The sequence below is a fragment of the Salvia splendens genome, chromosome 4 (genome assembly GCF_004379255.2).
Source record: "Salvia splendens isolate huo1 chromosome 4, SspV2, whole genome shotgun sequence".
Classification (NCBI taxonomy): Eukaryota; Viridiplantae; Streptophyta; class Magnoliopsida; order Lamiales; family Lamiaceae; genus Salvia; species Salvia splendens.
In genome coordinates, this window is record NC_056035.1 from 37,778,875 (window position 1) to 37,796,096 (window position 17,222).

The following is a 17,222-nucleotide window of genomic DNA, read 5'->3' on the forward strand; positions in this document are numbered from 1 at the left end:
AGTTAGCATTCTTTTTAAAGAATGTTTTGATAAACTGGAAGTGGATCCAGCTCGGCTCAGTCCGGCCCCACTTCCTCTGAAAAGTTTCGCCCAGGAGGACACCCGCCCTGAAGGTATTATCAGCCTTCCGATTACGGTAGGAAGAGCGCCTACGAGCTCCAGTACGGTGATCGAGTTTTTTGTGGTAAAAGCTCGATCCCCGTATAACATTATACTGGGAAGAGACTGGCTCAACACAGTTCGGGCCATTTGCTCTACTTATCACCTCACAATCAAGATCCCCACTAAAGGAGGGATAGCAGTCATCCGAGGTGATCAAAAAAGAGCAAAAGAATGTTTGCAGATTGCGCTTAAAAGTGCCGAACAATCAGATCGGCACCATCAAGCATAGCAATCACAGCAGCCGGAGTCAGAGGCAGACGAAATGAACGAAGTCACACCGGAGCCGAACTCGATGAAAGTTCAGTTATACGAAGATGATCCATCCAGAACGGTCAAGATCGGTTTCGCGGGAACACCTCTACTCCGGGAAAAGACCATCCAGCTCCTCAAAGAGTACAAAGATGTCTTTGCATGGTCTCCGTTGGACATGACTGGAGTGTCTCCCGAGGTAATTACACATCGGTTAAATATTGATCCTTCAGTCCGGCCTGTAAAACAGAAGCAAAGACTCTTTGCGGCAGAAAGAAATCAAGTCATCCATGACGAAGTCCGCCAATTACTGAAAGCGGATGTATTATTTGAAGTAAAATATCCTTCTTGGGTGGCCAATCCTGTGATGATCAAGAAAAAAGAAGGAGGATGGCGGATGTGCATAGATTTTACGGATCTAAATAAGCACTGTCCTAAAGATTGCTACCCCCTTCCCAACATAGATAAAAAAGTAGAAGCTCTGATAGGCTTCGAAATTTTCTGTTTTCTTGATTTGTATAAAGGATACCACCAAGTTTTAATGGATGAGAATGATGCTTCAAAAACGGCTTTCATTACTGACTTCGGTATTTTCGCTTATAAAAAGATGCCATTTGGTTTAAAGAATGCCGGAGCCACATATCAAAGGATGGTAGATAAGCTATTTCGGCACCTGATCGGAAAAGAGGTTGAAGTATATGTTGACGACATAGTTGTTAAAAGCAGAAGCACTTCGGAGTACGAAAACAATCTCAAATCCACTCTCGACGTGCTCAAAAAAGCCAATCTCAAACTCAATCCCCAAAAATGTACCTTTTTGGTAGATTCGGGAAAATTTCTGGGTTATTGGGTTTCAAAGGAAGGACTCCAGACAAATCCCCTAAAGGTTCAAGTTGTTCAGAACATGGCAATGCCGAAGTCCATACATGATGTGCAAAGGCTAACTGGATGTCTAGCCGCACTGAATAGATTCCTTTCCCAAGCAGCCGAAAAGCAAATGCCGTTCTTCAATGTTTTGAAGAAGGCACCAAAGTTTGAGTGGGGGGCCGAACAGAAAAAGGCTTTTGACGAACTCAAAAGTTATTTAACCGAACTTCCTACTCTCTCTGCTCCAACAGATGCCGAAGTGATATTCTTATATTTAGCAGCATCAGATCAAACCATTAGCGCGGTGCTTGTACGAGAAGAAGGCCTAAAACAGCGTCCTATCTACTTCACCAGCCGAGCATTAAGAGGTCCCGAAACAAGGTATCAACCTCTGGAAAAAATTGCTCTGGCATTAGTAAATGCAGCAAGGAGACTGCGGCCATATTTCTATGCTCACAAAGTATGCGTCTTAACCGATCTTCCACTTCGGCAAGTTTTGACTAAGCCAGAAGCATCAGGCAGAATTGCCAAGTGGGCCATAGAGTTGGGAGAACATTCAATAGAATATCTACCTCGGAAAGCCATCAAGGGACAAGCCTTGGCAGATTTTCTTGTAGAGGCAAAGTTCGATCAGGCAATCCCTATTATTGCCGAACAGAAAAATCCTACCAATGACGAACTAACACAGCCCCAGAAACCCGAAGTAGAGCCGCCGGACTGTTGGATTGGATTCGTAGATGGAGCTTCGAATAAGACAGGAAGTGGAGCTGGTATTCTACTTATCCCTCCCGACGGACACGAAGTTACTTATTCACTTCGGTTCTTATTCCCAGCCACTAATAACGAAGCCGAATACGAAGCCCTTCTTGCCGGACTTCAGTTAGCGCAACGTCTACTTGTCAAATCTCTCAAAATTCATTGTGATTCACAAGTCATAGTGAATCACATGCTGGGTACAAGTGAAGCCCGTGATGAAAGGATGAAAAAATACTTGGACAAAGCGCAAAGTATTAGCCGAAATTTCTCTTATTTTTGGATAATCCGCATTCCCAGAGCGGGAAATAGCCGGGCAGATACTTTAAGTAAGTTGGCCTCATATCCGAGCTCAAAGGTGGAGGAATTACCGCACAGAAGCATTGATGAAGCTGAAGTACACTCAGTAACCAGTTCACCAAACTGGATGACGCCAATATTAAAGTATCTAGATCAAGGACAACTGCCCGAGGATAAGAGAGAAGCAAGGAAAATCACATGCCGAGCACTTCGGTATGAACTTCATGAAGGAGTCCTATATAGAAAGTCCTACCTTCAACCGTTATTGCGATGTGTAGGACCAGAAGAGACGGATTACATCCTTAGAGAAGTTCATGAAGGATCTTGCGGTAGCCACATCGGAGCTAGAGCATTAGCTAAAAAAGTTCCGAGATGGGGATATTATTGGCCAACTTTGGTACAAGAAGCAGTACGGCTAGTTAAGAAATGTACGAAATGCCAAATCCATGCAAATATCCCAAGGATGCCGCAGACTGATCTATGTGCTATGCAAAGCCCTTGGCCTTTTATGCAATGGGGCATAGACATAGTAGGACCACTACCACAAGCTCCCCGGTAAATGAAATTCTTGATCGTTGCCGTGGATTACTTCACAAAGTGGGTGGAGGCTGAACCATTAGCTACGATAACGAGCTCAAAGGCATTAGATTTTGTCTGGAAGAACATAGTTTGCCGATTTGGCATACCCCATATCCTCATTTCGGATAATGGGACTCAGTTTACTGACAAAACATTCAAGAATTGGTGCCAAGAGTTGAATATTCAACAGCGGTTCACTTCGGTCTCTCACCCACAAGCAAACGGACAAACGGAAGTAACAAACCGTATTTTGGTGAAAGGATTAAAAGCTCGGTTAGAACAAGCCAAAGGACAATGGGTAGAAAATCTTCCTCAAGTCCTATGGTCTTACCGAACTACACCAAAAACCTCCAACGGTGAAACTCCGTACAGTCTAGTGTACGGCACTGAAGCCGTAATTCCGGTTGAGATCGGCATACCCAGCCCCCGAACTCTTAATTTCTCAACAGAACTGAATGACGACGGGCTGAGAGCCGAACTAGATCTTGCCGAAGAAAGAAGAGAATTGGCCTTCATAAAAGAAGCCAAGTACAAGGAGCAAGTAACCCGGTATTATAACCAAAGGGTGAAAAAGCTGCAGTTTCAAGTGGGAGATCTCGTATTGAGAAACAATGAAGTAAGCCGAGCAGAAAAGCTGGGCAAACTTGAACCCACATGGGAAGGTCCGTATCGGGTGTCAGAAGTCCTGGGAAAAGGGTCTTATAAATTGACTCACATGTCAGGAGAACAAGTACCCCGAACATGGCACATTTCCAACCTCAAGAAGTTCTATTTGTAAGAGACAAGGTCCGGTCAGTCTCGTGTCTAGTTCGGTCCTAGGGGTATGTGCTTTCATATTTGTATTGTTCTTTATACTTGTCGTTTTTTAAAAGATTAAAATCTTTTTCGTCCTTTTTATTTGTCTCTCTATGTGCGTTTTGTCTCTCTATGTGCGTTTTGTCTCTTATAAATGTTACTGAGGTATATTGTTCTTTAAAGGCTGATCCCCTTTTTAGATCAATTATTAAAGACAATTGTGAGTCCAAGCTTCTAAGGAAGATACAAGACTCCACAATTCAGCTTAAGAAACAAGCAATTCGTCTGAAACGAACTGCAATAAGCCGAAAACCACTTCGGTTAACTAGGGAAAGTCCAATCCAAGCGATAAAACTCGCCAAATAAGGACACTAACTCAGTCCGGTCAAAGAAGAGTTTACTTCATAAGACCGAGGACGAGTACAGGGAAAGTCCAATCCAAGCGATAAAACTCGCCAAATAAGGACACAAACTAAGTCCGGTCAAAGAAGAGTTTACTTCATAAGACCGAGGACGAGTACAATAAATGAAATAAAAAATCGCTGAACTGTAAATACGCAGTGATAGAAGCGAAATGAAAAAATTTCATTTACTACGTCTTGTTGGGCATACAATTCCGCTGCCCTACGAGAATGCGTTACACCATTACAAAGGACTACTCTACTGTCTACGGTTGCTAAAGTTGAGCCACCTATCCAAAAAGTCCTCATGATGCTGAGTTCGGGCGTTCCGAGCAGTTGAAGAATCAGTAGGTGGACGAGATGCTCTGATCGACCTACCGCCTCTTCTCTGAGTCCGGGAAGTTCTAGCACCTCGGCGGCGAAGAGTCTCTTCACGAAGCATTCGCTGATCTTGCTCACTCATATTCACCACTCCTCTACGAACTTCAGGGCGTTCTTGTCTTGACGTTTCCGGTTGCTCCTGAGTCCGTTGCTGACTTGGAGTACGTTCTTGTCTTGACGTTTCCGGTTGCTCCTGAGTCCGGTGCTGATTTGGAGTAGAAGTTTGAGTAAGTGGATCCGAGGTTTGAGTTGGAGCGTGAGCGTCTGTTAGCGGGAAACGGCTAAGGAATCTCTCGATCGCGGGACGCCGGGAAAGAATGATGTCGTACAGAGAAGCCAAGCGCCGCAATGATTTCACAACTTGTTGGCAAGCCGAGCTCTCCAGCACATTGTTCTTCCGGAGTACATGAAGCTTCTCCCACAGTTCATCAACTTGATTCTGAACTTCGGATATAGTCATTCCCCCGCGCACGCTGATGAAGTCTTCATATGCAGTCCTCTCAGCGATGACAGTATTCAGCTCGGCCTCTAGATCTCTCCTTATGGACTCTAAGTCCTTATTGTTGGACTCCAGCTCCACTAAACGAGCCAAGAGTTCATCATACTTCATCTGGTCATCTATAGCTTTTTTCTCAGCTTCATTTAAAGCCGAAGAGTATAGCCGCTTCCAGTGAAGTACCTCCAGCTCCTTAGAGTAAAGAATACGAAGCAGCTATGTCAGTTCGGCATTTCAGTTTACCGAGCAGGCAGTAAACCACAATAGGAGTAAAAGAGATTAAGAAAAGCTATAAAGAAGACACGAGTGTAGAAAGGAGAATTTTTTCATTCAAAGAAAAAATTTACACAAGGAGGGCTTCAAGGCCATTTTACAAATAGAAAGAAACTAAACTAAGAGAAGGGAGACGAAATCATACTCCGCCAGTTTCGTCTCCGGCTTCTCTGTGGGTTTCAGCTTCTTTCTCCTTGTCTACCTCGGTCTCAGCCTCGGCCTCCCTACTCCCTCCCTCCTGTTCGGCGCCCCCATCGCCGGTCTGCTGATCCTCCTGCTCGGTCTCCTTGCCGGCCTCATTTTCCTGCTCACCCAATTTGAAAATTGAAGCGGGTGAAACAGGCCCCAAGGAGGCAAAGATGGCCTCCATGTTCTCGTCACGGTCAGCACGGCAATTATGGACTCGTTCAGCAGAAAGCAGGACCGATGAAGACGCAAGCTCCTCAAGGAGCGGCAGACTCTGGAGGCGCGCTGCAATCTCTCGGCCATACAGCGGCAAAACGACTTCGGGTTCCTGCTCAGCGTTATCGGTCATCAATTTCAGCAGATCGCCGATAAGGGCCGAAAATTGATTGCTCAAAAAGAGTTTCTCCGTGTAAACACGGAGAGCCTCCCCCTGAGCAACCACGGCAGCAGCCTCCCTCTGTTTCGACTGCTCTCTCTGGATGATGAGCTGGTTTTTGGCACGCTGGGCTTCATCCTGAGCCGAGATCCTAGCGGCCCTTGCCTCCTCAAAGTCTGCCCGAGCCTGTTCGGCCTGGTGACGAGCAGCATTCAAATTCCTCTGCATCTCATCATAATCGCTGGACGCTTTAGAGAGTTCAACTGTGACGAGCTTGCAGAGCATATTGTTCCTCTGAAAATGGAAAAAGGAAAAAAGTCAACAGAGGGGCCACAAAAAATATAGGAAAGAAGCAAAATCAGAAAATCAAGAAGGAAATTCACCTCCGCAAAGTCCTTTGGCCATAAAAAGGGCTCAGAGATATGTTCCGAAGTGGCCGCAACCGCTCCGGATCCACAACCCCCCAGGACAATGTCTCTCTGTGGCGCTTTTGGGGGTTTCTGCGTCTTCGCCTTCCCCTTTGCCGAAGTCGATTCCGGCTTTTTTGGATCCGAAGACTGACTCGAAGAGGTCTTCTGCCTCTTCGGATTCTTCTCGGCATCAGACGCCGAGCTGGTGGCTCTCTGTTTCTCCGGCTCCTTGGATTCGGAGGATTTGCGACCTAGCCTGCTTAGCATGTTCACTGCCAAAAAGCGAGAAAACAAAGTTAGTTTTCGCCGCTAAAGCAGTAAAGCATAAAAAAGAAATCCTCACCCTCAGTCTCTTCGTCCGAAGACGAGGAATCGAACACGAAGTCACCCTTGACGAGCTCAGATTCCGAATACTGTTTCCTAATCATGGGAATCTTATTGAGCTCGCCCTCGAGCTCGTCCAACGGTTCTACCCGAGGATGAGGAATTACGGACTTCGGCCCTCTCCAGGAAAAGTCCGGAGCCGCTGTCCTATTGTAAAAAAAGAAACGATTTTGCCACTTCGGCCATTTGGTTTTACAGAATGCTCTGAAGGGCTGTAAAGGGATCAAGTAAAACCAGGATCCCTTCCTCTTAAACTGAAAGAAATTAAGGATTGCCCTCAGAGACAGATCCTTTTCTAGTCTACGCAGCTCGGCAGCAAAGGCCGATAAGTGCCTCCAAGAATTTGGAGTCACCTGACCTAAAGGAAGTTGAAAAAAATCAAGAAGCTCTACAAAGGCAGGGGGAAGAGGGAAACGAAGCCCGCATTCTAAGCAGGCTTCGTAAACGGTGGCATAACCCTCCGGCGGCGAGTTAGCCCTATGAATGTCGTCGGGAATCACCACTAACCCCCCAGGAAGAAAATATTTTCCGTGTAAGGATATCACAGTATCCTTACTCAAAATGCTGTGAAAATATTCTACCGTCTTCTCCCCGGACCTTTTCCGGCCAGAAGACCCCTCACCCCCCTTCCTACCACTACCTGATTCAGAAACAGATTCAGAAGAAGAAGACATGATTCTTACTCTTTGATGGTCGAAAGTCTCTGAAGAAATTCTTGAAGAAGCGGAAGAAAATTTTACGAAAAAGAGAGAGAATACAGAAGAAATAATCGCAAAAGTATTCCAATGATGAAGAGAGGAAATATTTATCAGATTCGCAAAGGCATTTCAAATTCGTCGCACCGTTTCAAATCCCCCTTTTTCTGGATTCTCTGGCCGGACTTGCTGTCACATTTAATGCAGACACGTGCAGAGCACGCCTCCTGACCCCCTTACAAAATGCCGAAGTGATTTACTTCGCTTTTCGGGGGGGGGTGGTGATGGGATACGAACTAAACAACTAAGCCCTAATTGCGAGCCCAATAGCAGTGACGGCCCATCGGCCCAAAACCCAAGAAAGAGTATCAGTTCGGCACAACCAAAGAGTTCGGTCACAGCCCATAGCTCGGTAAAAGCCGACCAATCGAGCTCAACTCTCAGATCGGCACAACCAAAGAGTTCGGTCACAGCCCATAGCTCGGTAAAAGCCGACCAATCGAGCTCAACTCTCAGATCGGCAAAAGCTGATCGGCAAAGTTCAGCAGTTCGGTCTCAGTATTCGACCGAACAAGGAGATAGTGGACCCATGCAGGATCTCCACAACCTCCATTACACCCACGATCTATTTAGTGGTATTAAGCAGTTATCAACCCCACTACCAGGGCTGCAAACCACGATCTTAGTTCGAATGTATAAATAGAACTTAGATCAGATAGACAGGGTTAAGCTCTCTAGATCCTGAATCTTATAGCAAATCATTATTGTAATCTGTAAGCGAGACCAAGCAATACAAATTTGCCCTCTCTTCTTCCCGTGGACGTAGATTTACCTCAGTAAATCGAACCACGTAATTTTCCGTGTTGTGATCGTTTATTACTTGCATTTATTCCCATCAAAAATTCGCCACATCATCACTTCAATTGGAACAGAATGTGGCTAAGAGTGCGCTTAGAAAAGGTAAGCGAAAGGGACGAAGAGAGGTCGTGGAAGAAGAAGAGGAAGAGAAAGGAGAATGGTATTTTATGCTGTTTTGTAGGGGATCCGATTCCGGAGGAAGAAGCTCAGAGAAGATTGGCAATGGAGATATGAATATCAAATTCTTGATTTGCTGCTTAAATTCATTGGAGGCGGCGGTGATCAGAGGTGTTACACAGAATTGTGTGAAAATAAAATTGGAGTAAAATTCCATTAAAAGTGTGTTAAAAATATTAGGGGTAATTAGGTCCATTTATAAATACTGTAGTATAAATAATAAGAAAAAAGAGAAATAGATAAAAATTCAAAAATCCCTTATTCGGAAAAATTTGCATGCCACGATCTCGTATTCCGAAAGGTCAGCGAATTTAATCCCTAATTTCAAAAGGCTTGCGAATTGAGACTCTTTTTCCGAAATCTCTCAATTGCGGATATAGATGTAAGTTATATTATAGTTATGTATGTATATTATATATTTCACTTATTATGCGTTTAACATTTATTATCATTCACATTAACTAGGCGAGAGTGAAAGAAATTGCTGCCACCCAAGGTGAAGATGCCAATATGAATGAAATCTTTATCAATGAGGTTATGCAAGGTCGTCTCGAAAGAAGAGAAGGATGGTTGGAACGGGAGACCTTGGACCAAACCTCGAGGATTTGTCTGCACACATTGCAGCAGGGACGAGCCAACAAGTAGACTGTCAGTGGCAATTTGAGATGGAACAGAAATTCAATGCAGAGCATGAGATGCGAATGAAACTAGAAGAAGTGAAGTTGACAAAGAAAGGATGGATCGGTACATGCACCAGCAGTCCCAGCACTCGAGTCACTCTACTGCTCAGTCTGGTCGTGATGATTCTACAGAATTAGGAGATTGGGATTGATATCTTCTTTTTAATTTATAGTCCATTATAATTTAAACTCATAACAGTATTAGACTTCATGTTTTTTTTGGAAAAATGCATTATTAATTTATCAATTATTATTGTTGTCTACAAATTAATGTTCTTTATTTCCTTTATTTGATAATTGTTGGTTTGTTGTAAGCCGTTTGTTTTAATTGGATAAGCAAACGAATAATTGAAACAATAATGTGTAACTGAACTTAGTAGCGGGATACCAATTGGTGATTTTTTATAAAAATTGTCACATTAGAGGCGAATTGAGCTTGCTGCTAATTCATTGCTAATAAATAGTAGTGACCTGAGTATGTTACTAAAGTTTTCTATTCGTATTTATTGCTGAAAGTTTTGTAGTGGAATAAGTGTGCTGCTAATCCGTAGCAAACAATTTGTAACAGACTATTTGTTGCTAACTTTTTCGATCCTTTTTTATGCTAACAATTTAGGAGTGGATTTGGTGCATTGCTAATTTGTTGCTAACAATTCATAACGGACTAAGTTTGTTGGTATTTTTTTCGATCCGTTTTTTATGCTAACAATTTAGGAGCGGATGTAGTGCATTGCTAATTCGTTGCTAACAATTTGTAACGAACTAAATTGGTTGCTAAATTTTTCGATCCCTTTTTGATGCAAACAATTTAGGGGCGGATTTGGTGCATTGCTAATTCGTTGCTAACAATTTGCAACATACTAAGTTTGTTGCTAACATTTTCGATCCCTTTTTTATGCCAACAATTTAGGAGCGGATTTGGTGCATTGCTAATTCGTTGCTAACAATTTGCAACGTACTAAGTTTGTTGCTAAAATTTTCGATCCCCTATTGATGCCAACAATTATCAACGGACTCATTTTGCTACTAATTTGTTACTAAAACATTAGTAGCACAATTTATGTAGTTGCTAAATTTTACCAGCGAGGAAATTAGAAGCAGCGTAAATCTGTTGCTAATCCGCTGCTAACCCATATTACCAGCGGAATTATGAGAATTAGCAACAAAATTTTTCGCTAGTAAACCGACACTTTTTGTAGTGGCAAGTGATCAAATAGTGATGCTGCTTCATTTCTGGTTTTGATTATATGTCTCTTTTCTTTCTTTGATATAGTAATATATGTAGAAGGTTTTTCTAAAAGTAATTTTTTTTATGCACTCTGATTAAATGCTTGTATTTGGTATTTATATACTCCTATATGATTAATCAGCTGCCGTAGGTTTTTGATCTAAGGATAAAAATAATTTAATACTACTACTACTATATAATTTTTGCAAAAGATACGTTAGTTTTAGCTACTCTCTATAACAGATTATTGATCATGCGACAAGATTGATTTACTACCATACTAGGAAAATGGGACTATGCTATATATTTACTCTGCCGGCCGTCATCTAAGATTCTACTTTATGATTATAAATATAGTCCAAGGGAAAATGGCCAAACAATTAAATCAAGACGAGAGAACTAAAGAAACCTTAGAATTAATTGTGTGTTAATTACGGCCTTAGCGTTATTCCGTTGGATTATATACGTTGCTGCTGATGAAACAAAAATCTATATATATGTTAGGACGGCTTGTCAAAAATTTCATTTTTTAATAAACATTAGTTAGAGTTCATTTTTTGAAGAACATCATAATGCGGCTCATGGCCAATCCCAATAATCTACCCTGTGTGTCACCACTAAATGTCCCATATTCTCTTATTTGGATGTAATCCCAATAAATACAATATATCATTTCACTTTTACTATTTTGAGTAAATGGACCTCATATTCACTAATTCATACTACTCCGAATAATTATAAAACTAATATACTATAAAAGTTGGGTCCACATTCTAATAACTTTTTCTAACACATTCTTTCACAAAATCAAACAATTTCTTAAAATCTGCATCGGTCAAATATGAGACATTTAATGGGAATCGGAGGAAGTATTTATTTTAAAAAAAATTCACAACAAGATGCCATTTGGAAAATATCATCCCTTATAGTAACAAATAATCCCTCCCGTCTTCTAAAAATAAGTCTCTAGACGACACAAGTATAAGCAATAAAATGGGTAAAATAGTTAAAATTGAGGTACGATATCTATATTGGACATGGTAGCATACAAAATTTTTGTATGGTAAAGATATGATTTTTATCTATATCAGATTGTTATTACGAAATTTACAGTATGATAATTTCAATACAATATACTTATACCAACCCATCCCTAGTCACAACTTAGTTTGAATACAAACTGGATATGATTAATATCAACTTAGTTTGAATACAAACGACTCCTATAATACTCATTACCATAAAGTCACGAATAATTATAAATTTCAAAAGACTAACAAATAATCAAAACAATAGATTATATTGACGCTTCCCTTCTAAGTGAACATTAAATCTAAACCATCAAATGCATGTGAGCATGTCTAATAAACAAACGAATACTAATAAAAAACTATTTATTCAAACCTCTCGTTCAAGAAGTGTCCATAACCTTCCTCAAATTATTGTAGGTAGACCCACCATCTTTGACAGCATCCATGGCCATGCCTCTCAACAACCAAGCCTTTTTTCTAATCTCTTTACCTCTTTCTCCCTCACCCATCAAAACATCCAAACATTTCCCTAATTCTTCTCTTTTCATGACAACTTCTCCATTCATTCTCGCCCTAACCCCATTCCCCCACACCTCTTCCACAAGCTTAGCATTCGTCGTCTGGTCAGAATAATGTGGGCATCCGATCAACGGGACCCCACTGACCAGACCTTCAAGAGTCGAATTCCATCCACAATGCGTCACAAAACACCCTATGGACTTATGACTCAACACTGCCGTTTGTGAACACCATGTCACTATTATACCATCACAATTTTGAATTTCTTCTTCAAACATCTTCTTCACTTCCTCCTCCTCACTATCTAGTGATCTAACTACCCACAAAAAGGGCCTCTTTCTCTCCACAAGTCCATGCAAAATCTCTACCTTTTGCTCATTGCTCAACACCACCAAACTACCAAATGCAATGTACACCACCGATTTTTCTTGCTTCGAGTCTAACCATTGAAGATAATTCTTCTCCTCATTTTCCAAGTCACCGCCAAATGAGTTGCTTGCAGAGATCAACGGCCCGATCGCAATGACATTTAGCTTGCTCTCCAGCTCCTTGATCGCCTCTTGCTCAAGTTCTTGAAATGTGTTTAGAAGAACAAGCGGTTTAGGTAGGGTTTCGAGCTCTTTCATGTGCTCTGTCATCATAGGCCCCATGAAAGAATTCATATAGTTTTGAGGCAATACAAATGTTGGCAAATCACACAAAGTAAAAGTAGGCAAGTCTTTTATCTCAACACAAACCGATGAATCAATCCCTCCTCCATCAATGCCGCCGCTTCCATAAAATCGGCTATAAATGGCAAAGGCTGCGGCGCATTGTATTGCAAGAAAGGCAGACGGGACGTTCATGTCACGCGCCACCTCAGCAGCCCAAGGCATGAGGAGGCTGTAGACCAGGCAGGTTACCGGCCGCCCTGTGTCAAGCGAGTTTTGGAGAATTTTGGTGAGGTTTTCGATCCCACACAGCCTAATGTTTGTCATGTAGGTCGTTGTGTCGCTGGCGGGGGCGTCCTCATCGGAGAAGGAGGCGTAGGTTAGGCCGTCCGGGGAGGGGAGGCGGTCCTTCACGAGTTTGAGGCCGCCGGCGGTGGTGGCGAACGTGACGGTGGCGCCGAGGGAGGCCAGGGTTTTGGCTAGCTGGAGAGTAGGGTTGATGTGGCCTTGGACAGGGAAGCATGTGATGAGGTAGTGATGCTGCTTCATTTTTCTTGATAACTAAGCATGTCATACACTTTGATGCATTTGATATTTATATAGAATTATCGATGTTACATTTTTATAGAAATATATCTTTTTTTTACAAGATTTATGTTGGTTTAGTAATTTTACTATGCATGAATGGAAATGGACAGAACAAGTCATGACAAGAGAAATTAATAAATCTTTGCATTGTGTATTTACAGCTTTCTTTGTGCGTTATTCTGTTCGAGTATAACTTTGCAGCTGACGAAACAAGAATTTCTTTGTTTTCCTCATAAGAGAAGAAGAAAAGAGTTGCTTTTGTTGTTTTGTGCAATGACGTGTTTTCCAATTGGAACTATATTTTAGTCAAGAATAATTCTGTGGGTTACTATTCTTTTTTGTGAAGAACATTGTAACCTGCATGATATAGCTGACAAATGATCGATTTGATTTGATTCTTTCACAAAAAAAAAACATTTAGAATTGACATAGTTACGAAATCTAGCAAATTTCTAGCCAACTGTGTAACATTTTTTAAATCTCAACAAAATCGAAGTTTTTATAACCACCCGGTCCACCCATGGATGTAGAGCAAATAATCCAGTCAAAATTACAAAAACAGAAAAATCGTCAAAATATGGACGAAGTCTTGTTTAGCAAACAACTTTTGAAATTTGAAATAAACCACACATATTTTAAATTTTCTAACTATACATGAATGAATAGCTCCAACGTACAAATATAGATGAATGTACCAAAATTCATGGCAAACGCTAAACAGTAGAAGATTACAGACAATTAAAAATTTAAAATATTACTCCATTCGTCCCACAAAAATATGCACTATCTAATTTTGGAAATTATTTTTTCTCTAATGAGGTGAGACTCATTCTCCACTAACAATACTTTAATTATTTTTTCTCTCTACCTAAAACTCATACTGAATCCAAAGTGCATATTTTTTGGAACGGGAGGAAGTATTAAAGATGAGATGTCAAGTAGTACGAGAAATTTGAGAACATACATATTAAAGATGAGATGACAAGTAGTACGATAAATTTGAGAACATACATAAATGAGTGGATATCGAGAGTAGATAAGATTTGAAATACAGATAACGTGATACAAGGCCTATAAAAATTTGGATCCTTTGTTTTGTACTAATAATTGTAGATATTTGGACTATATATATAATGTGACAATACAAGGCCTACAACAATTGGATTTAATCCCCCTCTTGTACGCAAAGGAAAATTACGAACCGCAATAAGAAACTACTTCCACCGTTCCACTATAATATACTAAGGTGATGTTCAGTTTTCTAGATAAAATAATACCAAAATATAATCTAGGATTGAGTTGTGAGATTATTTTAGTTATATGAGGTTAGCTATGACTGATTATCCTATGATTATCCATCTAGGATTGAGTTGTGAGGTTGAATATCATGAACCAAACGCAATATATATTTAATCTCGGATACAATCTTGCAAACCGAATGTTAGTATGCCTTGAATCTGTAAAGTTTTAGGCCCTAATTGTTATATTGGGCCTAGCCTGTCGTCTGCGTGCCTATTTATATAGATATAGGGCACACAACTCTGTAATCTGAAAACAATATGTTCTCCATTTCATGACCGTGGACGTAGCGAACACAACGTTAGTGAACCACGTAAATTCTGTGTCTCTTTATGTTTATGTTTGTCTCGATTACACAATTGCTCTATTCTGTCACAACACCGAACACCCCCTAAAAAACATTACTATTCAATTAGGTTGCGTCTGCGCATGAGCAGCACACACTCTTCTTATTGGGCAAGCGGTCCGTAACTGTAAGCGATGCACATGCACATGGCACGAACTCGGGGAAACCCGGCCCCAGCTACCAAGCGTGCTCTGGGATACAACTGGATGCAACACAGCCCTTGCACGTTTCACATGCACAGTCAAAGTAGAATGCATGTTTCAAATGTAAGATTGCACAAACAATAAGGATTCCTCTTTTTTGAAGTGTTGCTATATATGAACATGATTCGTCATAAAAAAAAATCAAAATAGATCCCTCTAACTACTTCTTAGTATATCTCTGCAAATATAAACGATATGCAAGGTGGTGTACAAATAATATCTAAGGAATTGATAAAGCCAACACCTCATCCCTTCAAAAACCTCAAGCTTTCATACATAGACAGATCATTACCATCTATTTACATTCCTTTCATCTTCTTCTACAACGCCGATGAACCAACCGGCCTCAACACCTCCAACCATATCCAAATATCTCAAATCTTGAAACACTCTCTCTTAGCTACTCTGCCTTCTTTCTACCCGTTGGCCGGCAAGCTCAAACACGATACGTACGTAGACTGCAACGACAGTGCCTCCGGCTTTGAGTTCGTTGAAGCCAAGGTTCACGCTCAACTCAAAACCACCTTGCAAAGATCCACCGTGAAAGATATGAAGCTTCTCCTCCCTTCGTACTGTACAACTTTCGATCATGCTGGACGACCACTTCTCATCGTGCAGGTACACCGACTTGGGATATTTGTTATATTTATTTATTTCATTTGACAAGCCACCTCAAACTCATCTGGTTGGACCAGTACTCTAATGAACTGAAAACGCTATATAAGTCTATAACTCTATGAGTCTCTCTCCCAGTTATCAATTGGTTTTAAGATGGAACCATGTGCATTTCTATCATAGTTCTCTAATGAGCTGAGTGGGATATATATCTGGTTATTCATTATTATGCTTTGGCCAAGATATATTATGGGCAAGTTAAAGTTTCAGTCTATAATTGACGACCTGCTTTGATGATAGGATAAAATTTATTGGTTTTACTAGTAGTAGTCCATGAAATTTATTGTTTAATTTTCCAATACAGGCCACCTTCTTCGACTGCGGGGGGCTCGCCATCGCCATCAGCGTCTCCCACAAGATCGCCGATTTCGCCTCTGCGATTTCTTTCGTCGCTGCCTGGGCGGCAAAATGCCGAGGCGAAAAGACAGATATCCCTCCACCCATATTGGGCACATACCCGTATTTCCGGCCCTTGAGGAGCGTCCCGTTTTCGCCGTTGATGAAGTATTATAAGCCCAGTGACGAATTCGTGACGGAGAGATTCGTTTTCGACAAGAAGAAGATCGAGATCCTTCGACACACCGTCACGGCCTCGCCGGAATCCGCCACAAAAGACCCGTCACGAGTGGAGCTGGTATCGGCGTTCATATGGAAGCATTTCATTGCAGCGAGACCGAAGAATAAGATATTCGCCGCACAGATAGCAGTGAGCCTGAGGCAGAGAACGAACCCGCCCGGGATTCTGGAAAACGTGTTCGGAAACTGCTTCATGTCGCCGCTGGCGTTCGGGGATCCTTCTAGAGAGTTCCACCATCTGGTGAGCAGGCTGAGGAAGGCGATACGAAGAGTGAGGGATGGATATATCACCAAAACGATGAGTAGAGAGTGTTACGTGAAGGAAATGGTGATGCTCGCCGTGCTGATGGTGACGGGGAAAATGGAGTGGTGCTATTTCACCAGCTGGCGGGGGTTCTCTACGTACAAGGTGGATTATGGGTGGGGCCAGCCGTGCCGGTTCGCGACGCCGTCCATGCCGATCAAGAATTTGGTGATTTTGGTCAATAGCGGCGGAGATGATGTTGAAGCAATAGTCACCATGCTGCCGGAGGTGGTGCAGGCGGTTGGGGCACAAATCAAACTCATTTCCCTAAATAATTAGTAATTTGTTAGGCTACATAGCTTACTTTCCATAATTTCCGATGCAAAATCCAATTATAATGTAGTCATGGCTTGTGAAGGCGTTCTATTATTTGGTATTAGTATTAAACTGGTTCAAGATTATATAAGATTGAATTGGCAAAAAAATTATCGAGATTGAATTAGGAGTCTCGGTTTACTTTTAGTATCAATGATATGTAGACCCTACATTTTACTAACCAAATTTATTTACATTTTATTATGAAACTAATACTTCTTCCAACTCATAAAAGGTCATTTGGGCGCGGCACGAGTTTTATTGCGCTTCCTCTTTTGCATCCCGTGAGCTGTCATTCGACCTTCGCACTCGAGCCATATCCTTTATTTACGAGCCATGTACCTGAATGAATCATAATTAGTTCATCTTCATAGTCAAACAATGCATGAAATAAACGTGATAAACTAGAATTCAATTTGATTGACATTAGGCCATCTGCAACATTGTCTCTTATCCGTCTCTTAAC

General features: G+C 41.5%; 2 protein-coding genes across 2 annotated transcripts; one reads left to right on the top strand and one right to left on the bottom strand.

Annotated features, from left to right (window-relative positions):
* Window positions 1–11,661: 11,661 nt before the first annotated feature.
* LOC121801112 (UDP-glycosyltransferase 75C1-like) lies at window positions 11,662–12,999 on the bottom strand. The gene has a single exon (XM_042200570.1). The coding sequence runs from the start codon at window positions 12,997–12,999 to the stop codon at window positions 11,662–11,664; it is 1,338 nt and encodes a 445-aa protein (XP_042056504.1).
* A 2,027-nt stretch (window positions 13,000–15,026) lies between these two features.
* On the top strand, window positions 15,027–16,880 carry LOC121798407 (stemmadenine O-acetyltransferase-like). The gene is made up of 2 exons (XM_042197394.1): window positions 15,027–15,504; window positions 15,866–16,880. The coding sequence occupies exons 1-2, from the start codon at window positions 15,082–15,084 to the stop codon at window positions 16,718–16,720; spliced, it is 1,278 nt and encodes a 425-aa protein (XP_042053328.1). The 5' UTR covers window positions 15,027–15,081; the 3' UTR covers window positions 16,721–16,880.
* Window positions 16,881–17,222: the final 342 nt, after the last annotated feature.

Excerpts from the sequence above, each read along its gene's own strand:
- LOC121801112 (XM_042200570.1), bottom strand. The coding sequence starts at position 12,999 with ATGAAGCAGCATCACTACCTCATCACATGCTTCCCTGTCCAAGGCCAC.
- LOC121798407 (XM_042197394.1), top strand. The coding sequence starts at position 15,082 with ATGCAAGGTGGTGTACAAATAATATCTAAGGAATTGATAAAGCCAACA. Across the intron at positions 15,505-15,865 it reads GACCACTTCTCATCGTGCAG|GCCACCTTCTTCGACTGCGG; the intron begins GTACACCGACTT and ends TTTCCAATACAG.